Genomic DNA, 27,747 nt, shown 5'->3' with positions numbered 1-27,747 from the left:
GTAATCATTTAGCAGACACTCTTATCCAGAGCGACTTTCAATTAATGCAAAATGTGAATCACAAATTTTTTTAAATGGTATAGAAAAGTATTTAGTATTTTGAAAAGTTTAGTTCAGCCCAGTGTGATTCAAATGACAAAATACTCAGAAGTCATTAAAATACGTATTTCAAATAGATGTAAGAGAAATACTGAACATCTCTGGCTACTACCCAACCCTCTGTCACACTTCCTTATCAAAGAAACCACACCCCCTCTACATACAGAGTACAAAGTCAAGTAGGAAGCCACTTCCTGTCCTCTGGTGTAGAGTTCCATGAAACAGAAAGTCATCTTTGACACTGAACAGAAAGTAATCTTTGACACTGCCATTGCTTAACCTACAGGAGAGAGCACCAAAATGGCAGAGAATCAGGAACTGTTCTGTTGCTCCATCTGTCTGGATCTACTGAAGGATCCGGTGACTACTGCCTGTGGACACAGCTACTGTATGGGCTGTATTAAAGAAAGCTGGGATCAGGATGATCTGAAAGGTGTCTACAGCTGTCCACAGTGCAGACAGACCTTTACCCCAAGGCCTGTTCTGAAGAGAAGCACTGTGTTGGCTGAAGTGGTGGAGAAACTGAAGAAGACAGGACTCCAGGCTGCTCCCCCTCCTGCTCTGTGCTATGCTGGACCTGGAGATGTGGCGTGTGATTTCTGCACTGGGACCAGAAAGCAGATAGCTCTCATGTCCTGTCTGGCGTGTCTGGCCTCTTACTGTGAGACTCACCTCCAACCTCACTATGAATTTCATGGTTTCAAGAAGCACAAGCTGGTCAAAGCCACCGCACAACTACAGGAGAAGATCTGCTCTGATCATGACAAACTGCTGGAGGTTTACTGTCGTACCGATCAGCAGTGTATCTGTATGCTGTGTACAATGGATGAACATAAAGGCCATGATACAGTGTCAGCTGCAGCAGAGAGGACTGAGAAACAGGTAAGACCAGAACTACTTGTTGGTGACTGTCTGATAAACAAATAATAATTACAGTAGGAACTAAGCTGTTTGAATATGAGATCATTCAAATGAAATCGATCCATGGCAGAACAAATATGAACACAAACCTTGATTATATAGATGTGTTAACCCAGAGTCTCCAAATGTATCACCATTTTCTAAAGTCAAACACCATTGTAATTTGTTATCAAACACCCAATCAGCTCCCCTGTTTTGTGCACTGTTAAAACTATAATCATTCACATAACAACATAATAATATAATTTCACACAGACTCTTCCTCAACATTTTAATCCCTATCTTCTATGGGCCCTATGTCTCATTACTATACTATTGATCTACTGGACAAGTAAAGCTTGATAGCTCATTGAAGAGTGATTCTCCACAGAGGCAGCTGGGGATGAGTCAGCAGAAGGTCCAGCAGAGATTCCAGGAGAGAGAGAAGGACCTCCAACAGGCTGTGGAGTCTCTCAAGGTGAGTATTGTTGACCAGAGGAGAGGCATCATTTCACATCTCTCCTCCAGTCAGAGAGAGAGAGGGGGAGAGAGGCCCCTATCCAATCCCACTGACCCCACTGTTGGGAACAGGCTGTCTGGACCCCTTTCAGAGAATATACTGCTTAATGTAACCGGCGGGATATGATCCCGGGTCTACTGAGGGAGAAAACAACATCTTGACCGTTACACCAAGAGGACATTCCCTATTGGGCTGAGGGCCGACACTGATTTTGAAGTCGAAGGTGGGGGCTACCTCATCACATAACCATGAGTAACCATGACCGACTCATGTCCCCTATACATTAACATGGAGCTCTCTCTCTCTCTCAATTCAATTGAATTCAAAGGGCTTTATTGGCATGGGAAACATATGTTTACATTGCCACAGCAAGTGAAATAGATACTAAACAAAAGTGAAATAAACCACCAGAAATTAACAGTAAACATTACACTCACAAAAGTTTCAAAGGAATAGAGACTTTCAAATGTTATAACTCAAGTGCAAACAGAGTGAGCCATTCGCCAGACTGAGTTCTGGAGGTGAAATGGAAATGAATGAGGGAGAGTTAAGTGAGGTAGAAGGTGTGGTGATGAGCTCAGAACCAGAGCCTGGCATCAATGGACATGATAAAGAAGAATCTGGTGCAGTAGGAGTTACATTTTTTGAGAAAGTGGATCCATACCTTTTGGTAGATCCATTTGTGGTTTAAGGTTGGTGGGAAAGGAGTTGGGTGCAGTTGAATCAGTGAAGGTAACCTGTAGTGGACTTGTGATATTTGTTTGTGTTTCTTCTGACCAGAGGGAGTGGGCGCTCCGTGTCACGCAACTTTGGTCAAGATCTGTTTCTTGCTTTGTTCTTAGGAACAGGGCACCATTGAAAGGAGTGATTTCTGGGGTAATGTTAAGTGTGGAGGTGGAGCAATTAAGGTTGAAGACTGCTGGTGTTTGTGATTCCCGCCATTTGGTGCAACACAGACCCGGTGGTGAGCATGGTGAAACAGAGGAGTCACTGTCAGCTCTTTTGAGTTTTGAGTCTTTACCCGACAAAGTCATGTTAAGATATATCAGTTATCATGTTAGAGCTTTTGTGGCGAATCCACTGTGCTGATTCAGGTGCAACGTTTATGGTCATGTTGCAGCAGTTTGTAGGAGGGAGATTCCAAGATGTGGGAAGTGTGCAGGAGGGCATGGGATAGAGGTTTGTGTAGTTTCGGTGGATAAAGTTGTGTGTCAACTGTTGGGATGCCCATGTTGCTGGGGATCGGAAGTGTCCGGTGCGAGAGAGGCAGGTTGAGGTGGCTAGAGTCAGAGTAGTGCAGAAGGTGTCGTATGCTGAGGCAGTGAAGAAAGTAGAGGAGGATGGGTCAAGGGTGAGAGATCCTGAGAGGATCCCTGTGAGTAGTAGATCTGTGCCAGCTCAGAGGGATAGGCCAACGAGTGATATATGCTTCAGTAAAGTTAGCTTCTTAGAGTTCATAGCAATGGTTATCAAATGTACCGCAGAAATGGAACGTAAATCACAGAAAATAGATGTTGTGGTGGCAGCTGCAGAGAAGTATTTGGGCATACAAGATTAGACTTCAGAAGAGTTACAGGGTGTGTTGAGTGGTGGTGTCCCGTCCTCCCAGGCCGTTGGCATGGTGCAGGAGCAGATAGGGTCAAAGTAGTGGAATGGGGTACTGGGTATTTAATGAGTGTAGGGTTAGTTGGAAGGGTGTTGTTTTAATTATTATAGTTTCCCCTTTTCCCATTTTGTGTCACAAAGTATAATGGATTTATATTATAGTCCAGTTGGGGGCGGTAATGCAACATATTGGATACCAACCGCTGTTAAACTCCAAAGAAGAAGAACCGTTATATTATGGCTATGTACAGTGTTGTAAGGATGTCTCTGTCTCTCTCATTCCATCACTTTCACTGTAGTTGGTTGTGTGGGTCTCTAGTTATGAATGGGGTGCTGACAGACAATCGTTGATGGATATTTATAGAGCTCTGATCAGGACGACAATTGATTATGGGTGTATAGTTTATGAAACAGCGGCAAGGACATAATCCAGTATATAGCTTTAAGGATATGTGTTGGTGCATTTAAATCAACATCTGTATGTGCCTTACTAGTGGAGGCAGGAGAGGTGCCTTTGGATATACAGCGTAAAAAATGGTCATTATCTTATTGGATTGAAAGGCTGTGAGGTTGAGCATCCCACTGCTACTGTTCTAGATGACTGTTGGGAATATACTAGTAGACAAGGCAGTGGTTTTGGTTGGACAGTTGGAAAGCTTGCTGATGAGAGTGGTTTGAGGGAGTTGGAGGTTGGCCCTTCTGTGGTGATAGGGGATGTTCCTCCATGGTTACTCCCAGACCCTGTTGTTGATCTTACCTTGGTAGAGAAAAGGAAAGATTGGTCAGAGGTCAGTGATATAGAGAAACTGGTTGACAATTACATTGGTAGAAGTTTTTATGCTTTTTTACTGCTTTTCACAGATGCATCCAAGGACCCAGATAGTGGGCTCACAGGAGCAGGCATTTACGTTCCTGAATTTGATGTGCAGATATGTAGAAGACTAACAGATTAACTGTCAGTATACTCAGTTGAACTGTTGGCGATAATAGTTGCCCTCCAGTGGGTGGAGGACGTACAACCTGTTAGAATTATAGTATGCTCAGATTCTCTGTCTGTATTGAATAGTTTATCATCTGGTAAATCTAATAGGAGTGACCTGCTATTGGAGGTATTAATGTTATTATGGAGAATTGAGAGAATGGGTTTAGTAGTGAGATTCTGCTGGGTCCCAGCACATTCGGGTGTGGAAGGGAATGAAATTGTAGACCAGTTAGCTAAAAGAGCTTTGAAACAAGATATAATTGATATTAATGTTCCACTTTTCACAGATGGATCCAAGGACCCAGATAGTGGGCTCACAGGAGCAGGCATTTACGTTCCTGACTTTGATGTGCAGATATGTAGAAGACTAACAGATGAACTGTCAGTATACTCAGTTGAACTGTTGGCGATAATAGTTAACCTCCAGTGGGTGAATGATAGTATGCTCAGATTCTCTGTCTGTATTGAATAGTTTATCATCTGGTAAATCTAATAGGAGTTACCTGCTATTGGAGGTATTAATGTTATTATGGAGAATTGAGAGAATGGGTGTAGTAGTGAGATCCAGCATTTATATGCCCTCCAAAGAAAGGTCGGTGGACCAAGATTCAAAGGTCAGATTAGAAAGGAAGAGCTGGTGTTTTCTCGATTGTGCTTAGAACATTGTACATTGATCTCGTCATTACATCTGGTTGGCAAGCATGTGAATGGTTTGTGTCTTGAGGGTATGGTCGATGAAACGGTGGAGCATGTGTTGTTATATTGTTGTAAGTATGTTGAAGAGAGGGAAAGATTGAAGTGTAGGCTCATTGAGGTTGGACGGGGTTGGGGGGTTTGGAAGGGATTTTGGGGATGGGGGAGGGTCTATTAGAAGTTAGTAGGGCTCTTCTTTATTTTCTCAGAAGTACTGAGTTAGGTAGGAGGATTTAGAAATGTTGTAAACGGTGATTGACCACACACTCCAGCACAGTAGGTGGCGGCATGCACCTTTAACGTTGGTTTGTGACCGCCATTATATCATAGAAGAAGAAGTTGCTTGTGTGAGAGTTTTGCGGTTCGTGAGGAGGGCTACTATTCTTTTTTCTTTTGGTTCTTGCGTATTTTCTGGATTTATTTTCTCATGGTGGAGGGTTTGTTTATTGGTTTCCACTGTTTATCGTTTAGAGTTGAGGGGGGAGTAGGGGTCATTTTTTAGGGTGGCGTGATGGCCTCAACCGAGTGGAGAAGAAACGCTGTCGCTTCGGGTGCGTTCCGGAGAAAGGTGTGGAGGAAGTTTTGCTCATGGTCGGCGAACAGGTTGGAGCGGAACATCTGCACTCTGCATCCAGAATGAACAAGGCGGTGGTTGTGTTAATGAAAAAGGTTTGTCTTGTTGCGAGTGGGATTTTTGTGAGGGGTGTGTTGGTGCAGATTTCGCCTCTTTCGACAAGAGTTGTGGTGGCTAATCTGCGTCCGTTTATTACTTACGAACAGACCGCAAGTAGTTGGTTCGTTTTGGTAATTTTGCAAGTGGTTTTCGTGTGCTCTCGGCTGGGTGGCAAGAGTAGTCCGTTAAACATGTTGTCTCTTTTCGTAGACCAATGTTTGTTTCTTAACAATCTTCAAGGTTACGCAGGGGAAGGGTGGAACACAGGGTTTGCTAGCACAGAGTTTTCGGTGTTTCTAGTGTGGGGATCATCAGTTATAGGCTACAAGCAGCAATATGATTGATAGGTAGGACAGGTATTGAACCCAAATAATCCCTACTCAGATGCGCTAACCTCAACCCAAGTAAACATGCATTATAAAAACCTTCTATATAAAATTATCTCATACTGGGAGTAAATAGCCTCTGAATAGAAAAGAAAAAACACTGCATCTTCCAGCCCACCAATAAATGACATAATGAAACCGTCGCGGTTAGCATATTTACATCAACATGCCCCTCGCTGATGAATTTGACAATTAATGTACTAGGAAAATAAGTTTTTGTCGACCAGAGGTGACTGAATTAATGTTCAGGCGTATTGATAATCATTATAGTAATGAAGTATAATTTCAAAACATGACCATAAAAACAGGTAATAATAAACATGAATCATAATTATATTACTTCACAGTAATGTGTTTTCAGTCCTTCCTCTTGCGTTAGCAGTGTGGAAAGGGACAGTAAAAAGCTCAGGCAGGAGTTTTCCTGTGAGGTGGAGTGGTGGTGTATCCAGGGAGAGAACTAAACTAATCTTCTGAAATGTCTTTCATGGTCTTATGCTGCCATCTATTGGAATTATTAAGCAACTGCAGTAGTACTGAATAAAGTGTTTTTCCTTACTAATCCGTACTAAAATAGTGAATACTCGGAATTGCAAAATAAATGGCAGGGGTACCAGGAGGGAGGAGAGTACATTTTTTACATTTGCGTCATTCAGCAGACGCTCTTTTCCAGAGCGACTTACAAATTGGTGCATTCACCCTATAGCCAGTGGGATAACCACTTTACAATATATATATATATATATATATATTTTTTTTTGTGGGGGCGGCGGGGGGGTAGAAGGATTACTTTATCCTATCCCAGGTATTCCTTAAAGAGGTGGGGTTTCAAATGTCTCCGGAAGGTGGTGAGTGACTCCGCTGTCCTGGCGTCGTGAGGGAGCTTGTTCCACCATTGGGGTGCCAGAGCAGCGAACAGTTTTGACTGGGCTGAGCGGGTCTATGCTTTCGCAGAGGAAGGGGAGCCAGCAGGCCAGAGGTGGATGAACGCAATGCCCTCGGTTGGTTGTAGGGACTGATCAGAGCCTGAAGGTACAGAGGTGCCGATCCCCTCACAGCTCCATAGGCAAGCACCATGGTCTTGTAACAGATGCGAGCTTCAACTGGAAGCCAGTGGAGTGTGCGGAGGAGCGGGGTGACGTGAGAGAACTTGGGAAGGTTGAACACCAGACGGGCTGCGGCATTCTGGATGAGTTGTAGGGGTTTAATGGCACAGGCAGGGAGCCCAGCCGACAGCGAGTTGCAGTAATCCAGACGGGGAGATGACAAGTGCCTGGATTAGGACCTGTGCCGCTTCCTGTGTAAGGCAGGGTCGTACTCTCCGAATGTTGTAGAGCATGAACCTGCAGGATCGGGTCACCGCCTTGATGTTAGCGGAGAACGACAGGGTGTTGTCCAGGGTCACGCCAAGGCTCTTCGCACTCTGGGAGGAGGACACAACGGAGTTGTCAACCGTGATGCCGAGATCATGGAACGGGCAGTCCTTCCCCGGGGAGGAAGAGCAGCTCCGTCTTGCCAAGGTTCAGCTTGAGGTGGTGATCCGTCATCCATACTGATATGTCTGCCAGACATGCAGAGATGCGATTCGCCACCTGGTTATCAGAAGGGGGAAAGGAGAAGATTAGTTGTGTATCGTCAGCGTAGCAATGATAGGAGAGGCCATGTGAGGATATGACAGAGCCAAGTGACTTGGTGTATAGCGAGAATAGGAGAGGGCCTAGAACTGAGCCCTGGGGGACACCAGTGGTGAGAGCACGTGGTGCGGAGACAGCTTCTCGCCACGCCACTTGGTAGGAGCGACCGGTCAGGTAGGACGCAATCCAGGAGGGAGCCGCGCCGGAGATGCCCAGCTCGGAGAGGGTGGAGAGGAGGATCTGATGGTTCACAGTATCAAAGGCAGCAGACAGGTCTAGAAGGACAAGAGCAGAGGAGAGAGAGTTAGCTTTAGCAGTGCGGAGAGCCTCCGTGACACAGAGAAGAGCAGTCTCAGTTGAATGACCAGTCCTGAAACCTGACTGGTTTGGATCAAGAAGGTCATTCTGAGAGAGATAGCAAGAGAGTTGGCTAAAGAGGCACGGTCAATAGTTTTGGAAAGAAAAGAAAGAAGGGATACTGGTCTGTAGTTGTTGACATCAGTGGGATCGAGTGTTGGTTTTTTGAGAAGGGGTGCAACTCTCGCTCTCTTGAAGACGGAAGGGACATAGCCAGCGGTCAAGGATGAGTTGATCAGCGAGGTGAGGTAGGGGAGAAGGTCACCGGAGATGGTCTGGAGAAGAGAGGAGGGGATGGGGTCAAGCGGGCAGGTTGTTGGGCAGCCTGCAGTCACAAGTCGCAGGATTTTATCTGGAGAGAGAGGGGAGAAAGAAGTCAAAGCATAGGGTATGGCAGTGTGAGCAGGACCAGCAGTGTCATTAGACTTAACAAATGAGGATCGGATGTCGTCAACCTTCTTTTCAAAGTGGTTGACAAAGTCATCCACAGAGAGAGGGGAGGGGGATGGGGGGATGTGGCAAAGAGCTTCCTAGGGTTAGAGGCAGATGCTTGGAATTTAGAGTGGTAGAAAGTGGCCTTAGCAGCAGCAACAGATGAAGAAAATGTAGAGAGGAGGGAGTGAAAAGATGCCAAGTCGGCAGGGAGTTTAGTTTTCTTCCATTTCCGCTCCGCTGCCCGGAGCTCTGTTCTGTGAGCTCGCAATGAGTCATCAAGCCACGGAGCTGGAGGGGAGGACCGAGCCGGCCGTGAGGATAGGGGACACAGAGAGTCAAAGGATGCAGAAAGGGAGGAGAGGAGGGTTGAGGAGGCAGAATCAGGAGATTGGAGGGAGAAGGATTGAGCAGAGGGAAGAGATGATAGGATGGAAGAGGAGAGAGTAGTGGGAGAGAGAGAGCGAAGGTTGCGGCGGCGCATTACCATCTGTGTAGGGGCAGAGTGAGTAGTGTTGGAGGAGAGCGAGAGAGAAAAGGATACAAAATAGTGGTCGGAGACATGGAGGGGTGTTGCAGTGAGATTAGTAGAAGAGCAGCATCTAGTAAAGATGAGGTCAAGCGTATTGCCTGCCTTGTGAGTAGGGGGGGACGGTGAGAGGGTGAGGTCAAAAGAGGAGAGGAGTGGAAAGAAGGAGGCAGAGAGAAATAAGTCAAATGTAGACGTAGGGAGGTTGAAATCCCCCAAAACTGTGAGGGGCGAGCCATCCTCAGGAAAGGAATTTATCAAGGCGTCAAGCTCATTGATGAACTCTCCAAGGGAACCTGGAGGGCGATAGATGACAAGGATATTAAGCTTAAATGGGCTAGTGACTGTGACAGCATGGAATTCAAATGAGGAGATAGACAGATGGGTTAGGGGAAAAATTTAGAATGTCCACTTGGGAGAGATGAGGATTCCTGTGCCACCACCCCTCTGACCAGATGCTCTCGGGGTATGCGAGAACACATGGTCAGACGAGGAGAGAGCAGTAGGAGTAGCAGTGTTTTCAGTGGTAATCCATGTTTCCGTCAGCGCCAGGAAGTCGAGGGACTGGAGGTTAGCATAGGCTGGGATGAAGTCAGCCTTGTTGGCAGCAGAACGGCAGTTCCAGAGGCTGCCTGAGACCTGGAACTCCAGGTGTGGGGTTTGTGCAGGGACCACCAGGTTAGGGAGGCAGCAGCCACGCGGTGTGAGGCGTTTGTGTAGCCTGTGCGGAGAGGAGAGAACAGGGATAGGCAGAGGCATAGTTGACAGGCTGTAGAAAATAGCTACAATAATGCAGAGGAGATCGGAATGAAATGAACTAAACATCTGGGAAAGGAGAGAGTAGGGCCTCCCTCACCAAAACTCCCAAATATAACTCACCCAACTTCCACCTCAGAAACTATAATTGTTTCACTGAACCACCCGAATAAAAACTCTCCCAACTTCCACTTTAGAAATTAGAATTATTGTGAACTACAGCGGTTCAATGTTTCAAGGAATAGACTCAACTTACTTTATTCAGCTAGCTAACTATGACGCCATAGCTAACTAGCATGCTAGCATCCAATAACACACAGTTTAGCACCAATACTTGGTTACAACAAACTACCAATAGTGTGTTAACACACTAAACAGATAATTCGTGTCCGTGTCTAGTTCCTTTCATAACGCAGCAATAATTAAACGTTGGCTAGCTAGCACAAATATATTGTATTTAGCTGCTACAGTACAGCTAGCTGGTCTTGTTGGCTAGCTAGCAATGGCTGCTGTGTTGACTTTGTTTGAAAAACGGCGGCGCTGCGAACAAATGTAGCTGGCTAAAAGGATATTGTATTTAGTTGCTACCGTTGCTAATAGCTGGCTAAAAGGCTAAATAGCTGGCTAAAAGGATATTGTATCTAGTTGCTACCATTGCTAATAGCTACTCGCCAGCTAGTCCAGGAGGTGAGTTAGCTAGCTAGCTAGCTTCATGCTACACCCGGCACCGCCGAATACAATGCTAACCTACAATAACTACCCACAACAGCCCACGATGCCTACCTACAATACCTAACTACAATCTAAATACATAATTTAAGCCTTACTCGACAAAGCCCAAGCTATCTATAAAGCCAAACTTACCCGACGCCAGCTGTCTGGGTGGCAGACAAGAAGACATTTGTCTTCTGCAATCAGTAGCTGTAATTAAGTACAGTAGCTACTAACTACCTAACGTTAATGCCTCAGATAATGAGGTTAGAAAAACAGCTGAATGGTAGGTAGCTAGCTGGCTTAATTACAGGTACTCTTAAGCGTGAAATAACATTGGAAACAACTATCCAACGTTGCTAAAAGTTACCAGTAGCTACCCGCTAGCTAGCTAGCTTTATTGGTCCAGGTAGTGGGTTAGCTAGCCTCGTGCGGGCTCCGCCGTATACAATACTTACCTACAATAATTACCTGGCGTTGCAAGCGCCATGCTCTACCAACTGAGCTACACTGTAGTAGTGCATGGCCAAGTGGTGGTGCGCAGGCCGTGGAGAAAGCGGTGGTGGGGAGGGTTGCAGCTGGGCTACATGAGCTGAGGCAGGTTTCTGTAGTAACAGAGACTCCGGTGGGCAAAGGCTTGGTGGGCTCATCCCAGGAAATATTACCTGTCATTGGGGAAGAGGCACTGATCAGGGGGGAAGTGCAGGGGGACAGAGACTGGGGAGGAGGAGGACAGTACCTTGCCAATGGAGGAGGAGGAAGAGGGGGGAGGTGAGTCTGCGGGAGCGGAGGACAAGGCGTCTCGTTTTCAGACGGCTCATTGGATCCAGAGCTGACAGACAGTCAGGCTGAGGGCCCAGTATATACGGTGAGTTCCTGATGGAGACTAAAGGGGAAAAAGAAGGTTCTGCCGGAGTCTTATTTTATTGACCCTGGAAGGTTTGTAAGGTCAGTACAACACGTGATGAAGAATGAGGGGTTTAGTGTACTCTCACCCAGGAAGCGGTATAGGCTGATAAAATGGGTCATGGGTTCTTAAGGGCATGTCTTCAGAATCTGCTTAAATGGATGTTTTTTTCTGGCATGGTGGCTTTATGGGCTTCTCTACTGGTTTCTGATTGTGGTGATTTCCCTCCCACCTCTTATGGAGATTTCACAGTTAGACTTCCTTAACATGAACGGTGACAGAGACTGGGGGAATATGTCATGGCACAAATCTTAGTGCAGGGATAGCAAAAGAGGTGTGTAAGGGTAGGTTGTTAGTGGTTAGAGCCAAAATCATTGACCTTGTATTTGCTTTCATAAATGTCTGCACCTAGTACAGGGCTCAGTTCTCCATTTCACCAGGGCCCAGGCAGGTGTCCTATTGGAAATTCAATGTAAAGCTCTTCCAAGATGTCACTTTTTGCTCAAGCTTCCAAGGCTTTTGGGAGAGGTGGGCTCAGCAGAAGGGGGAGTTTGAGTCTCTGTGAGTGATGGGATGTAGGGAAAGCCCAGAGCTTTAACATGTTGAGAGAGATGGATGCTCCCAGCTCTTTCTTTTTGGGGTTGGAAAACCAGAGTGGGGAAACCAAGGAAATCCCTTGTTTTACGTTTGTCTGATGAGTGTGTAACTTATGTTGTGGGGGAGATGAGGGAGCCTGATGGGTCGGTAACTTCTGTTGTGGGGAGATGAGGGAGCCTGATGGGTGGGTAACTTCTGTTGTGGGGAGATGAGGCCGCGGCTGTGGAGTTGTACTCTGATTAATAGAGGGCAGAACTCTGTGATCCTGGGTGTTCTCAGGTTCTGCTTACAGACCTTTCCAAACTCTCTCTGTCACAGAGAAATCAAATAGACATTTCCCTGGCCTTACACAAACTCTCAGCTGCTGTCTCTCAGACGGTCTGCCTGTGGATTTTTATAAAAAGTTCTGGGGAATTATTTTACAGGATGTGTGTTGTGTGAGTGCGTCGGGGTGGGGGAGCTGTCGCTAAGCTGTAGACAGGAGGCTTTGACTCTCCTGCCCAAAAAAGGGGATTTGAGCAACATAAAGAACTGGATGCCTGTGGCATTGCTCTGTTTGGACTATAAGGTCTTTACCAAGGTCCTCGCTAACAGACTCAAGTCCCACCTGGACTCTATTGTACACAAGGACCAAACGTACTGTGTACCAGGACGTTTGGTGGCTCATCTCCCAAGTGTCATACAGAGGGAGGGTTCTGATCATCAAGATCTTGGCGGCATCCTCCTTATGGCATAAATCGGCCATTCTCAACCCCCCGGTGTTCTGCTTGTGGACCTGCAGCGCAATTTTTTTCAGGTCGGGGCATCACTGTCTGAGGGCGGCGGTGCTGTACCTGCCTGTCCAGGAGGGGGGACAAGGCCTGGTGGACCTGGAGAGCAGGGTGGCAGCATTCTGACTGGAATATGTTCCGGGATTCTTCAGATAGCATTGAGGAGTACACCACATCAGCCACTGGCTTCATCAATAAGTGCATCGATGACGTCATCCCCACAGTGACCTTACGTACATACCCCAACCAGAAGCCATGGATTACAGGCAACATCCGCACTGAGCTAAAGGGTAGAGCTGCTGCTTTCAAGGAGCGGGACTCTAACCCGGAAGCTTATAAGAAATCCTGCTATGCCCTCCGACGAACCGTCAAACACGCAAAGAGTCAATACAGGACTAAGATTGAATCGTACTACACCGGCTCTGATGCTCGTCGGATGTGGCAGGGCTTGAAAACTATTACAGACTACAAAGGGATGCACAGCCGCGAACTGCCCAGTGACACAAGCCTACCAGATGAGCTAATTCACTTCTATGCTCGCTTCGAGGCAAGGAACATTGAAGCATGCATGAGAGCATCAGCTGTTCCGGATGACTGTGATCACACTCTCCATAGCCGACGTGAGTAACACTTTGAAGCAGGTCAACATTCACACGGCCGCAGGGTCAGACAGATTACCAGGACGTGTACTCCGAGCATGTGCTCACCAACTGGCAAGTGTCTTCACTGACATTTTCAACATGTCCCTGACTGAGTCTGTAATACCAACATGTTTCAAGCAGACCACCATAGTCCCTGTGCCCAAGAACACTAAGGTAACCTGCCTAAATGACTACCGACCCCTAGCACTCACGTCTGTAGCCATGAAGTGCTTTGAAAGGCTGGTCATGGCTCACATCAACACCATTATCCCAGAAACCCTAGACCCACTCCAATTTGCATACCGCCCCAACAGATCCACAGATGATGCAATCTCTATTGCACTCCACACTGCCCTTTCCCACCTGGACAAGAGGAACACCTACATGAGAATGCTATTCATTGACTACAGCTCAGCATTCAACACCATAGTGCCCTCAAAGCTCATCACTAAGCTAAGGATCCTGGGACTAAACACCTCCCTCTGCAACTGGATCCTGGACTTCCTGACGGGCCGCCCCCAGGTGGTAAGGGTAGGTAACAACACATCTGCCACGCTGATCCTCAACAAGGGGGCCCCTCAGGGGTGCGTGCTCAGTCCCCTCCTGGACTCCCTGTTCACCCATGACTGCATGGCCAGGCACGACTCCAACACCATCATTACGTTTGCCGACGACACAACAGTGGTAGGCCTGATCACCGACAACGATGAGACAGCCTATGGGGAGGAGGTCAGAGACCTGGCCATGTGGTGCCAGGATAACAACCTCTCCCTCAACGTGATCAAGACAAAGGAGATGATTGTGGACTACATGAAAAAAAAGAGGACTGAGCACGCCCCCATTCTCATCGACGGGGCTGTAGTGGAACAGGTTGAGAGCTTCAAGTTCCTTGGTATCCACATCACCAACGAACTATCATGGTCCAAACACACCAAGACAGTCGTGAAGAGGGCACGACAAAACCTATTCCCCCTCAGGAGACTGAAAAGATTTTACGCTGCTGCTACTCTGTTCATAATTTATGCATAGTCACTTTAACTCTACCCACATGTACATATGACCTCAACTACCTCGACTAGCCAGTGCACCCGCACATTGACTCTGTACCGGTACAAAATGGCATTGTTGGTTAAGGGCTTGTAAGTAAGCATTTCACTGTAATGTATTCGGCGCATGTGGCAAATAAAATTTGATTTGATTTGATGTGCTCTGTTGAGGAGGGCTGGTGGTTTGGGGCTGGATCAGCAGCTCCTCATCATGCGGCCGGAGAGACTAAATACAGCAGGGGTCTCTGATTTCTATGCTGCAGTACTGAGGGCTGGAGCAGCCTGAGGAGGGGCCACCACCGTTTCCACCACTGCAAGTGACAGCAGAGACTGGGGACTGGCAGGAGAGTCCGGAGGACTTACTGACTTTTAACACTCTGAGCCTGGGGGAGTTTGAGGAGGTGGGGGGTAAGGTGCTGTACACCCTCAGTGTCAAGGTTAGACACATCAGGAGCTTAGCGGGAGTGAAGGGGCATCAGTGGCAGGGGGTTGTGGGGGCTGAAAGCATGGCAGGGTATAGGTGGAGGGGCTCTATAAGCTCCCAATGCTGGAAAGGTCAGGGGTCCTCCAGTGGAGGGTATTACATGGAGCCCTGGACACCAATGTCTGGTTGACGCCTCAGGCTTGAGTTTGAGTTGTACAAAATGATCAACAGTGTGGAGATGTTTCAGGAGGTATGGGGGCTCAGGGGGGCTGTCTGTACGGCTGGAGAGGAGGGGTTGGATGGACGGTTGGAATGTGGTGCTGGATGGTGTATTGTACTGTGGTGTTGGGTACTGGATAATGTGATTGTGTGGAGGTTGAGGTGTCACACAATGTGCTTTTAGGAGGGGGGGGTGTTAGTGTAATGAGGATGGCTCATTAAAGTAAGACAAGTCAGTCTCTCTCTCTCTCTCTATCAACAGCGCTCTGCACAGGCAGCAGTGGAGGACAGTGATAAGATCTTTACCGAGCTGATCCGCTCCATTGAGAGAAGGCGCTCTGTTGTGAAGGAGCTGATCAGAGCCCAAGAGAAGGCTCAAGTGAGTCAAGCTGAAGGACTCCTGGAGCAACTGGAGCAGGAGATAGCTGAGCTGAGGAAGAGAAGCACTGAGCTGGAGCAGCTCTCACACACAGAGGATCACATGCATTTCCTCCAGGTAACTAAACTGCCTTGATACATGTGATATGAAACTAAAACTCAATGTGAAACTCTCAATCATTTGGTTCTGTTCTCTCTCTCTCGCTCTCTCTCTCTCCAGAGTTATCAGTCTCTCTCCGGTACCAGTGTATCTTCAGACTTACCCAGCATCGTTGTCTGTCCTCTTCAGTACTTTGGAGATGTGAGTAAGACTGTGTCTGAACTTAGAGAGAAACTAGAAGACGTCCTTAAAGGAGAATGGACCAAGATCTCCACTACAGGTGTGTTGAAAATAATAAGAACATCAACTTTAGACCATTGAAAGTTCCCTACTAGTCATATACATGTGGAATATGGTATGATGATAACATTCCCTCTCTCTGTGAATGTGTTTGTGTGTCTGTAGTGAATATAGTGGATGTTGTACTGCCTCCAGAGCCCAAGACCAGAGAACAGTTCTTACAATGTGAGTCTCTTTATTCTGAAGTAACTAACATTCTCTTTTTACTGACACTCCTAACAATCCCTCTAGAAATATATAGCAATAGTAGATCTAATCAAAGACTGGGTATCTATCTGACTCCTCATATTTCTCTGATTTGATCTCTGCTGTGCTCTAATCAAAGACAGGGTAGATACAGTATCTGACTTAACTTATTGTTCTAACTCCCCTCATTGGTCTCTGCTGTGCTCTTCTCCCAGATTCCTGTCAGCTCACACTGGACCCAAACACAGCAGGCACACTCCTCTCTCTGTCTGAAGGGAACAGAAAGGTGACCAATAAAGGCCAAGACCAACCATATCCTGACCATCCAGACAGATTCACAAACCACTACCAGGTTCTGTGTAGAGAGGGTCTGTCTGGACGCTGTTACTGGGAGGTGGAGTGGAGTGGGGGGGATGTTTATACAGCAGTCTCATATAAAGACATCAGCAGAACAGATGGATTTGGATACAATGACAAGTCCTGGAGTTTACAGTGTTATAGTGGTAGTTATTGTTTCATACACAATAATGTTATGACTACAGTACCAGGCCCTCAGTCCTCCAGAGTAGGAGTGTACCTGGATCACAAGGCAGGAACTCTGTCCTTCTACAGTGTCTCTGCCACAATTACCCTCCTCCACAGAGTCCAGACCACATTCACTCAGCCCCTCTATCCTGGGTTTTGGCTCTGTGGTACTGCTGAGCTGGTTAAACTGTAGTAGGGTCCACATAGATACTAGTCATGCTGGTGTAGTCTATAGCTGAGCTGGTTAAACTGTAGTAGGGTCCACATAGATACTAGTCATGCTGGTGTAGTCTATAGCTGAGCTGGTTAAACTGTAGTAGGGTCCACATAGATACTAGTCATGCTGGTGGTGATGGTCCCCAGATATAATACTCTGTTTTTCTGTACAATTATTTTTGTCTGACTGATTTAATCTTCAGAGTTTAATTAAAACTTAACGTATTTTTATCAAAAGTAATGTTTTAATTGGCTACATTTACATTAATCATGATGTATGCTGTTACTGTATGTTGGTTGTCATTCAGAACCATTGAAATGTTTTCTCAATTGGTTCTCTGTCTCAATGTAATTTTCCTCAGTATCATGGAACAGGTAGTGTTACTTACTTGCTAATTGAACTATATGGGCCGGTTTCCCGGACACAGATGAAGCCTAGTCCTAGACTAAAAAGCATGTTCAATGGAGATGTCCGGGAAACCGACCCTAAGTTTGGCATATTTTATTCTCCCATACTGCTCAGTCAAGCAACATTAAACCTGTCCAGCAGGTGGTGCTATTAACCAAACAATAAAAACCCAGCAGATATCTTGACTTGCCGCTCAGTATATCAGTAATGTTCAGAATTGTACTTTAATATCATTGGAGGTTGATGGTCTTTTTAATCCACTACCCAGAGTCAGGAACAGATGAAGTTAGGTCTGCTACTGTTCAGTTATTAAATATGATTCATGGTGATGGGAAATAAAAAATACATCTAGTAGTAGTTTTCCTTTGCTATTTATTCCAAGGTGTGTATTTAACTTGTAAATGGATTGTGTTGAAGCTGGCATGTGGTGTGGATGATAGAATAGAGTGAATAGAGGAGAGAAGAGAGGAGGAGAGGAGAACATAATATAGAAGACAGATAAGATAGAGAGAGAATTCATACCCAGGGGAGTTACTGACTCTGGCCCAAATGACTCCCTGTTCCCTACGTAGTGCACTAGGCTACTTCAGACCAGATCAAAAGTAGTGCACTACATAGGGAATAGGGTGGAGATTGGAGATTTGCTCACTGGCATTGGAATGAAGATTTCCATACAGGAGTTACTGTTTCTGTCCCAAGTCTCTCCCCTGTTCCCTACGTAGTGCACTAGGCTTCTTCTGACCAGATCTAAAGTAGTCTTCTAGATTTTACATGTTTTCTCCCTGTCATTAGAAAATGACAATATGGTAATGACTTTAGTGGTTTCCTCCCCCTTTGTTTTTATTGGTTGTGTGCAGTGGCGGCTCCTGAAAAAATTCTCAGGGGGGGCAATTTTTCTGATGATTTAGGTGACCTACACACATTTTAAAAAAGATATGTCCAGCAACAACATGAAGACAGGGGCAGCATATAAGTCAATACCAGAAGCATTTATTGACTGATCTCAAAAGTGTTGTCTTACCAGGGTTGGTGGAGCCCTCAGTTTCATCTTTGCCTCGCAAAGCTAACTCAAACACTCCGCAAAACTTCACACACTGGATTAGCCGGCTGAGGATGTGGCGGTTCTTGCTAATGTCGTAGTAAATATATTTGTTATAGTGAATATGGAATATGATATGTTGAGTAAAATGTTGTGCTAAGATCTATTTAGGTCAGGAGCTGGTTATAAGTTCTGTTCCTATCCAATAACAATGGACAAAAGGGTCCTATCTTGTCAGCCTTGTCAGCAGGTGGCCAAGGACAACACCCACGCCATAGGCCTCTCAGTTCTTCCAACTCACGAGTTCTTGCTCTGAGGACACACACACACACACACACAAACACACACACACACACATCATCACTGTTAAACACACACACACACACACACACACACACACACATCATCACTGTTAAACACACACACACACACACACACAAAAATCCCCTCTCTTAGGCTGAACATTTGAAGACAGAGAACCCGACTCAGAGCCAATGCAACAGTGACAGTAGCCTGGAGGGGACCTCGCCCAACTCATCAGGACCAATCAGAAGATCAGAACTACTAGATTCAACCTACTTCATTTATTGCATAAAATGTCTGCACACAATGTTTCGGGGCTCTCTTCAGATAATAATAATAATGATAATAATATGCCATTTAGCAGACGCTTTTATCCAAAGCGACTTACAGTCATGCGTGCATACATTTTTGTGTATGGGTGGTCCCGGGGATCGAACCCACTACCTTGGCGTTACAAGCGCCATGCTCTACCAGCTGAGCTACAGAAAGTGGATACTCATGGATGCGCATCGCAATTGTAAAATGTCAACACAATTGGAGACACCACGTCATTTTTGGAGACATGTTATTGACAGTAAACTATTGTAGATGCGACTGCTAACTAAATAAAACATTTTAGCTGGCTAGCTAATCATCTTAGCTAAATGTGGGGCAAACAATTCAGTTACTTACCGTTAATTTTAGGGATTGGGGTGAAAGAAATCGAGTTACATAGTGATACTTTACGATATACTGTATTGACAATATCGCAATATTTTAGCGCTAGTTGGCTGTACCTGCACCAAAACACCATTATTGTTCCTTCATAGCTTGTTCTCAATCTTTTCACATTGGGGAGCCAATTTGTTTTCAGCACTTTTATTTCCATGACTGGTCAAAACTCGTTCTCATGGCTTTCTGAACCCTCTGCAACAGACATATGGTGCGCAATAAAATCACAGTATCGAATCGCAATACGTATAGAATCATGAGACTCGCAATGCATATATCTTATCGTGAGGTTCCTGGCAATTCCCAGCCCAAGTTCATTTGCCACAACAAATCTCTTCGCTAGCAAACGCGATGTCTTCTCCAAAACGGCAATGTGTCTCCAGCAATGTTTACTTTTTTGACGTTCTATGGCATCTCCACTTTCCAAGCATATATGACCACATGTAATATTTTGGTAAGTGATGCAAATAGTGAACTATGTAGGGCCAGGATGTAAAATATATGTAGCTGCAGCAATTTCTCTTATCTGATATGGTAAGTAATGGGGCTTAATGTATAGCTCCCTAATATTTTGACGAACGGGTCCGTGCACGCGATTCCAGATATCTTTACCTCTGAATAAACTGCCTTTATTATACCATACCCACCCTGTCCAAAGTCTCTACTTGGTCTCAGTTCTCCAGTAAACTTGTGATTATCAACACTAACCTCATCGTTGTGGCGGCGGACAGCTAGCCTCTATCCCTCATCCAGTTGAGTGGCAATGTTCACTCCCCAAAGCAGACAATCTCAAACAGAAAAATCCTCGGGTGTAGGACTTTCCGCCTTTAGTAGAAACCTGTTGAATTATTAAATTTGGTCTGGGAGGTCCTAATTGTTTCGTTGCCAATTTATCTTGATTTGTTCGCCGACAAAAAGTAACTTATTTCAAAGAGACAATCGAGTTGCACTGAACGCTATAGCCATCTTGATAGTAGTACGTGAATTGATTGATGAGGCTACCCGCTCTTTTCTTAGTTACGTTCATGGTTACGTTACGTATGACGAAAGCGCGTAAGTGCAAGCCCTCAGAAGCCCATAGAGATTGTATTGAAAGCTCTGAAATTTGAAAAAAATAGATTTTACATGGGAGTCTATGACAGACTTCTGGGCGATTTTCAACCTGACTGAAATCGCCCCAAAAGGGGGGGAAGCCATTTGAAGCACGACTTTCGCCTGATTGGACATTTAGTGGCAGTGTGGCACTGTGGCAGATCAGACGTCTAGATTACAACACTGATAACTACTGTTGCCGTGATATAATTGATTAGAAAAAAATTCCCTTCCTTTTCCCGTTTGGCAGTGCGTCGCCCATATCGCCCTATTGAACAGACCGCCCCTGGTTGTGTGTTATGTGTGTTGTTGTGTTAGGTTTTCCCCCTGTGTTCCTAATGGAAAATCCATTAACAATGAATCAGAAACAAATTATATTCCAGTTGTATTTAGACAACTTCATGGCTGACATCCCCCAGTTCTGTTAAGACCCATTGAACTGGGTTACATTCTAAATGGTCACTTGTATTGATAGTCCATACTGGGCCTAACTGGGGTTAACCATACTGGAGGGTTTCTTTCTGCACACATATTCCCTCATCTCCAGAACTTTACCTGATGTCCCGTCTCTCTCTCTCTCTCTACTCAACACCTTTCAATGCCTGTATTGATAGTCCATACTGGGCTTTACTATGGTTCTACAAACAGTACCTGTATTGATAGTCCATATTGGGCTTTACTATGGTTCTACAAAAAGTACCTGTATTGATAGTCCATACTGGGCTTTACTATGGTTCTACATACAGTACCTGTATTGATAGTCCATACTGGGCTTTACTATGGTTCTACATTTTTGTTAGTTTTTCTTCATCTATAAACTCCAACGCGAAAGGTACTGTTTACTTTAATTTTCATAATGTCAGTACGATGTACAGTATCTCACAAAAGTGAGTACACCCCTCACATTTTTGTAAATATTTGAGTACATCTTTTCATGTGACAACACTGAAGAAATTACACTTTGCTACAATGTAAAGTAGTGAGTGTACAGCTTGTATAACAGTGTAAATGTGCTGTTCCTTCAAAATAACACAACACACAGCCATTAATGTCTAAACCGCTGGCAACAAAAGTAAGTACACCCCTAAGTGAAAATGTCCAAATTGGGGCCAAAGTGTCAATATTTTAGTCTTGGAGGTGTGTTTGTGGTAGTTATCATGTTGGAATACATCATCTTTAGAAGAGGCTTCCTTCTGGGACGACAGCCATGCAGACCAATTTGATGCAGTGTGCGGCGTATGGTCTGAGCATTGACAGGCTGACCCCCCACCCCTTCAACCTCTGCAGCAATGCTGGCAGCACTCATACGTCTATTTCCCAAAGACAACCTCTGGATATGATGCTGAGCACGTGCACTCAACTTCTTTGGTCGACCATGGCGAGGCCTGTTCTGAGTGGAACCTGTCCTGTTAAACCGCTGTATGGTCTTGGCCACCGTGCTGCAGCTCAGTTTCAGGGTCTTGGCAATCTTCTTATAGCCCAGGCCATCTTTATGTAGAGCAACAATTCTTTTTTTCAGATCCTCAGAGAGTTCTTTGCCATGAGGTGCCATGTTGAACTTCCAGTGACCAGTATGAGGGAGTGTGAGAGCGATGACACCAAATGTAACACACCTGCTCCCCATTCACACCTGAGACCTTGTAACACTAACGAGTCACATGACACCGGGGAGGGAAAATGGCTAATTGGGCCCGATTTGGACATTTTCACATAGGGGTGTACTCACTTTTGTTGCCAGCGGTTTAGACTTTAATGGCTGTGTGTTGTGTTATTTTGAGGGGACAGCAAATGTACATTGTTATACAAGCTGTACACTCACTACTTTACATTGTAGCAAAGTGTCGTTTCTTCAGTGTTGTCACATGAAAAGATAAACTCAAATATTTACAAAAATGTGATGGGTGGACTCACTTTTGTGAGATACTGTAACAGCATTTGTTGTTAGTTTTTCTTCCTCTCCCCCAGTCCACTTTAACTTTTCTTCTTTATTCCCCGTGGGCTGCCACCTAGTGTCTGGAATACAACTGTATTAAGCCCCTTACAGATGCGCTCATAAATGTACTGCTATTCACAACATGTTTCAGAGATATCAAGATATTATAATGCGTGCATTTGATCAAATGCTCACAGTCAAACAACCAATAATACTGTATGCTTGGATCTTTTCCTGTGTTTGGTCCGGACTGCGTTGACACCTGCAGCAAATCACACCACGGTACTACAGCACCAAGGGGTATGAATGGAAACGGAACGAGACCACTCCTTTTGAGCCAACCTAGGTGCATTGTTTGGTGTGCTCCCGAGTGCGTATAGTGTTCACACCAGTCCAAACAAGTTCGAAAAAACCCCCCAGCTCCAAACCAATTTAGTGTGAAAGCCCCCTTAGTGAGTCATTATTTAAGATGCAAGGGGATTTGTAGATTAGTGAGTCTGTGCAGTTGACCGCAATGGATTTGATCTAAAACATGCACAATGTCATGAAGACCACTGCTACTCCATAGAATGAAACCATCCCCTATGAGGACTAATGACCAACTCTGAAACTCACCACACTTGTTATGTGGGCAGCTTGTCTCTCCCTTTTCTGTTTCCCTTCCTCCTTGTTTTGTCCCCTCTTTTTCTGTTGTATGTGTGTTTGTCCCCTTTTTGTGGGTGTGTCTGGAGTGGAGCAGGGGGCGTGCTCAGGATCTGCCTCTCCTGTGCAGCTGCGGGTTGTTTCCAGTGATTCCTGCCTACGCAGCTGCATCCTATTCTCTCATCAACCTGCACTACTTATTCCTGGGCATGGCTCTCCACCGGCGCCAGATCGTTGTTCTTACCAGAGCGGTAACTTGGCTCACCAGTAAAGTTATTTTGTCTTTGTCTTCAGCCTGGCTCTCCACTCTCCTTAACCTGTCGTTTGTTTTGTCTTCAGTTCGGACATACCTCCCTACCTGCCTGCCTTCCTGCCTGTCGGTCTGCCTGCCTGCCTGCCTGCCTGCCTGCCTGCCTGCCTCAGCCTCTCCTTCCTCCGGAGCCGACTAGCCCACTCTGTTCCTTTACTTCAGTTGTTTTTGGACTAAGACAATTTGAACTTTTATTAAAATATTTTTGTTTCTTCCACTCCCTTTGTCGTGTTGGTTTCTCTGAGTGCTGGGTTGAACCATAGCCATAATAGAACGATCTGGCCATGGACCCAACAGAGAAACAGCACGGGGCAAACAAAGACAGCTTCCAACAAGCTATCCAGGCTCAAGGAACGTTGCTAGGACAGCATGACCAGTTGATTCGGACTCTTGTGGAAGATAATCATCAACTGCTGAACCAGGTGACTCAGTTAACTACACACGTCTCTAAATTGTCTGTTATCAGTTCTCCATCTCTCTCTGACCCCCCAGTTTGATGCACCCCAAGTTGTTTCCTCGGACACTAGGCAGGCTTCGTTCCGTCGGGAACCCCCTGTCACGTCGCCTGAACCGTTCAATGGAGAATTGGACAAGTGCCGGGGATTTTGCTTCAGTGTGACTTGATTTTTCGGCAGAGACCACTGTCGTTTTCTACTGATTCATCTAAGGTACATTATGTTCTGGGGCTGTTAAGAGGGAAAGCTCTGGTTTGGGCTGAGGCTGTGTGCTCAGATCAAACTTTGACTGGATTGACTTTTGCTGATTTCTCTGCTAAATTGAAGACTGTTTTTGACCATCCTGACCATGTGGGTAATTCCTCCAAGATACTTTTTAATTTGAGGCAGGGTTCTAACAGTGTGGCAGAGTACTCTATTGAGTTCTGGACGTTGGCAGCGGACTCCAAGTGGAACAATGTGGCACTTCAAGGAGCATTTCTAAACGGTTTGAATGAAGCCATTAAGGATGAACTGGCTGCTCGTGATGAGCCACATGATTTACATTCTCTCGTTTCCCTGTCCATCAAGCTAGACAATCGGTTGCGGGAGAGGCGTCGGGAGAGAGGCGATCGGCCACATCTAGGAGGACGAGTTCCCCAGCCTTCAACCACTCGAGTCTCGCCTCTCCGGAGTCGGCAGCTTCTTGTTCCTGATTCCATCCCGAGCACAGAGGAGGAACCTATGCAAGTGGGTCGAGCTCGACTACCTCCAGCTGAGCGGCAACGGCGCCTCCAGGCGGGTGAGTGCCTGTACTGTGGAGACGCCACACACATTCTGGCTACATGCCCTAAGCGGCCAAAGACAAGGCTCGCTCGTAACGGTGGGTCTACTTGCGAGCCCAGAGTTAGATCCTGAACCCATCATTCCCCGATTACAAGTACCTGTAACCTTACGTTTCCAGAGTCATTCCCTGCCACTCTCAGCTCTCATAGACTCAGGTGCAGAAGATAACTTTATTAGCCACCAGTTCGTTACACAAGCTCGTATCCCCATGGAGCCACTACCTACCCCCCATCCGGGTCACAGCCCTTGATGGGCGCCTCCTCGCGGAGATAACTCATCAAACCACCCCCGTTTCCCTAGTGATTTCTGGCAATCATTGTGAAAGCATTCAGCTAAGAGTTATGTCTGGCTCAGCTACCTCCCTAATCCTTGGCTTCCCCTGGTTGGCTCTTCACAACCCACAAATTGATTGGACACGTCACACCATTCTCAGTTGGAGCACTAACTGCCATTCCGAGTGCCTGAGGTCAGCGGTTCCCCCCACTAAGTGTAACCCAACTCCTCCCTCAGCTCCTCTTGATCTGTCATCTGTCCCCAAAGAATACCATGACTTAGCGGAGGTTTTCAGTAAGGACAAGGCTCTGTCTCTACCACCACATAGGCCTTATGATTGCCCTATTGAACTGCTTCCTGGTGCTCCCTTGCCCTCTAGTCGGTTATACAATCTGTCCCGACCGGAAAGAGAGGCAATGGAGCAGTACATTGGTGATTCTCTGGTCTCGGGCATAATCCGTCCCTCGTCGTCTCCTTTGGGTGCAGGTTTCTTTTTCGTGGAAAAGAAGGACAAGTCGTTACGCCCCTGTATCGATTTCAGGGGTTTAAACAACATAACTGTTAAAAACAAGTATCCCCTTCCACTCATCAACTCAGCTTTTGAACCTCTGCATGGCGCCACAGTGTTTTCCAAGCTCGACCTCAGGAATGCTTATCACCTTGTCCGAATCCGAAAGGGAGATGAGTGGAAAACCGCTTTCAACACTCCACTGGGACATTTTGAGTATTTGGTCATGCCCTTTGGGCTTTCAAATGCCCCTGCAGTTTTCAAGCCATGGTGAACGATGTTCTTAGGGATTTTTTGAACCGTTTTGTCTTTGTATACCTGGATGATATTCTTGTTTTTTCCAAGTCACCCGAGGAGCATGAGTCACACGTCCGTCAAGTCCTTCAACGGCTCTTGGAGAACAAGCTGTACGTCAAAGCAGAGAAGTGTGAGTTCCACAAACAGTCTACATCGTTCCTTGGATTCATAATTGAGAGCGGGCAGGTGAAGGCGGACCCCGAGAAGATCCGGGCAGTGACGGAATGGCCCACACCCACCACCCGTAAGCAACTTCAACGATTTTTGGGCTTTGCTAACTTCTACCGTAGATTCATTAAGGGTTTTAGTAGAGTGGTGGCACCCCTTACAAGACTCACATCTCCTAAAGTCCCTTTTCGGTGGTCCCCTGAGGCGGAGCAGGCGGTAGGGGTTTTGAAGGAACTGTTTTCCACCTCCCCCGTGTTGATACACCCCAATACCTCTCTGCAGTTTGTTGTGGAGGTGGACGCGTCGGACTCAGGTGTGGGAGCAGTCCTCTCCCAGCGCTCCCCCACTGACCAAAGGCTTCACCCCTGTGCTTTTTTCTCCAAGAAATTGTCACCCACAGAACGGAATTACGACGTTGGAAACCGGGAACTGCTGGCGGTCAAGCTTGCACTGGAAGAATGGCGGCACTGGCTGGATGGAGCTGAATTGCCGTTTGTGGTCTGGACTGACCACAAAAACTTGGCTTACATCCAAGCCACTAAGAGACTCAACTCACGCCAAGCCAGATGGGCCCTGTTTTTTAGTAGGTTTAATTTTATTCTTACATACAGACCGGGGTCAAGAAATGTTAAACCAGATGCTTTGTCCCGCCAGTTTGCTGACCCTTCGGAGACCAGCGAGCCTGAGGCAGTCCTGCCTTCCTCATGCGTCGTGGCGGCTGTTCAGTGGGAGATCGAGTCTCTTGTGAAGACTGCACTTGCCACGGACCCGGGACCGGGTGATGGACCTCCCAACCTACTCTTTGTTCCCGAGACGGTCCGGTCTCAGGTGTTGCAGTGGATTCACACCTCCCGTTTTGCTGGTCACCCTGGGATGAGACGCACGTTGACGCTGCTTAGGAGACATTTTTGGTGGCCTTCAATGGAAACTGACGTTCGGGCTTTTGTGGCAGCCTGTTCAACCTGTGCTCGGGGCAAAGCCTCCCATCAGTCCCCTTCGGGGCTGCTGCTACCCCTCCCAGTTCCCAGCCGTCCCTGGTCCCACATTGCCATGGATTTTGTCACTGGCCTACCCAAGTCTGAAGGTAATGATACTATACTTACCATTGTGGACAGATTCTCTAAATCTGTCCACTATATAGCATTACCAAAATTACCGTCTGCCAGTGAGACAGCGGACCTCCTAGTCCAACATGTATTCCGTCCCCATGGAATACCTGTGGACATCGTATCTGATAGAGGCCCACAGTTTACTTCCCGTGTTTGGAAGGGTTTCTGTTCTGCTTTGGGTGCTTCCGTTAGTCTGTCCTCAGGGTTTCATCCCCCAGACCAACGGTCAAACAGAAAGAGCCAATCAAAACCTCGAAGCAACCCTTCGTTGTGTGGCTGCTCAACATCCATCATCCTGGGCTAAACATCTGCCCTGGATAGAGTACGCCCACAACTCCCTCACCGCCTCTGCCACCGGTCTTTCACCCTTCGAGGTTACCATGGGTTATCAACCCCCTCTGTTTCCTGCTCAGGAGAAGGAATTGGCTGTTCCTTCGGTTCAGGAGAACCTCCGCCGCTGCCAGAGAGTGTGGAGCGACGCTCGGGAAGCATTGCTTCGGACCACCGACAGGAACAAGACAACAGCGGATAGGAGCAGGACTCCCGCACCTGTGTTTCATCCTGGTCAAGAGGTTTGGCTGTCATCTAAGAACGTACCTCTTCGTACCAAATCACGCAAGCTGTCTCCTCGGTACCTGGGTCCGTTTGTGGTGGAATCCATCATTAACCCCGCTGCGGTTCGTTTGAAGTTGCCTTCAGCCATGAAGATACACCCTACCTTCCACGTCTCCCAACTGAAACCTGTGTCCTCCAGCCTTTTGTGTCCGCCGGCTGATCCACCTCCACCTGTTCGCCTCATTGACGACCATCCGGCCTACACCGTCAGTAGGCTCCTGGACTCTCGGAGGCGGGGTAGGGGTCTCCAATACCTAGTCGATTGGGAAGGTTATGGACCAGAGGAGAGGTCTTGGGTCCCTAAGCGTTTTGTGTTGGATCCTCAGCTGATCACGGACTTCCATCACGACAACCCTGACAGGCCTGGTGGGTCGCCAGGTGGCGACCATTGAGGGGGGGGTACTGTTATGTGGGCAGCTTGTCTCTCCCTTTTCTGTTTCCCTTCCTCCTTGTTTTGTCCCCTCTTTTTCTGTTG

The 27,747-nt window shown here is 46.6% G+C and overlaps 2 protein-coding genes across 2 annotated transcripts in view; both read left to right on the top strand.

Annotated features, from left to right (window-relative positions):
* Positions 1-27,747, top strand: part of LOC121548091 (golgin subfamily A member 6-like protein 22) — a 337,971-nt gene that overhangs the window by 296,366 nt on the left and 13,858 nt on the right. The gene's annotated exons all lie outside the window — the stretch shown is intronic.
* On the top strand, positions 358-16,560 carry LOC123483189 (tripartite motif-containing protein 16-like). The gene is made up of 6 exons (XM_045212733.1): positions 358-981; positions 1,391-1,477; positions 15,141-15,374; positions 15,477-15,636; positions 15,762-15,821; positions 16,058-16,560. The coding sequence occupies exons 1-6, from the start codon at positions 400-402 to the stop codon at positions 16,558-16,560; spliced, it is 1,626 nt and encodes a 541-aa protein (XP_045068668.1). The 5' UTR covers positions 358-399.

This window comes from Coregonus clupeaformis, unplaced genomic scaffold (assembly GCF_020615455.1).
Source record: "Coregonus clupeaformis isolate EN_2021a unplaced genomic scaffold, ASM2061545v1 scaf0046, whole genome shotgun sequence".
Lineage (NCBI taxonomy): Eukaryota > Metazoa > Chordata > Actinopteri > Salmoniformes > Salmonidae > Coregonus > Coregonus clupeaformis.
This window is presented reverse-complemented; position numbering and strand designations above follow the sequence as displayed.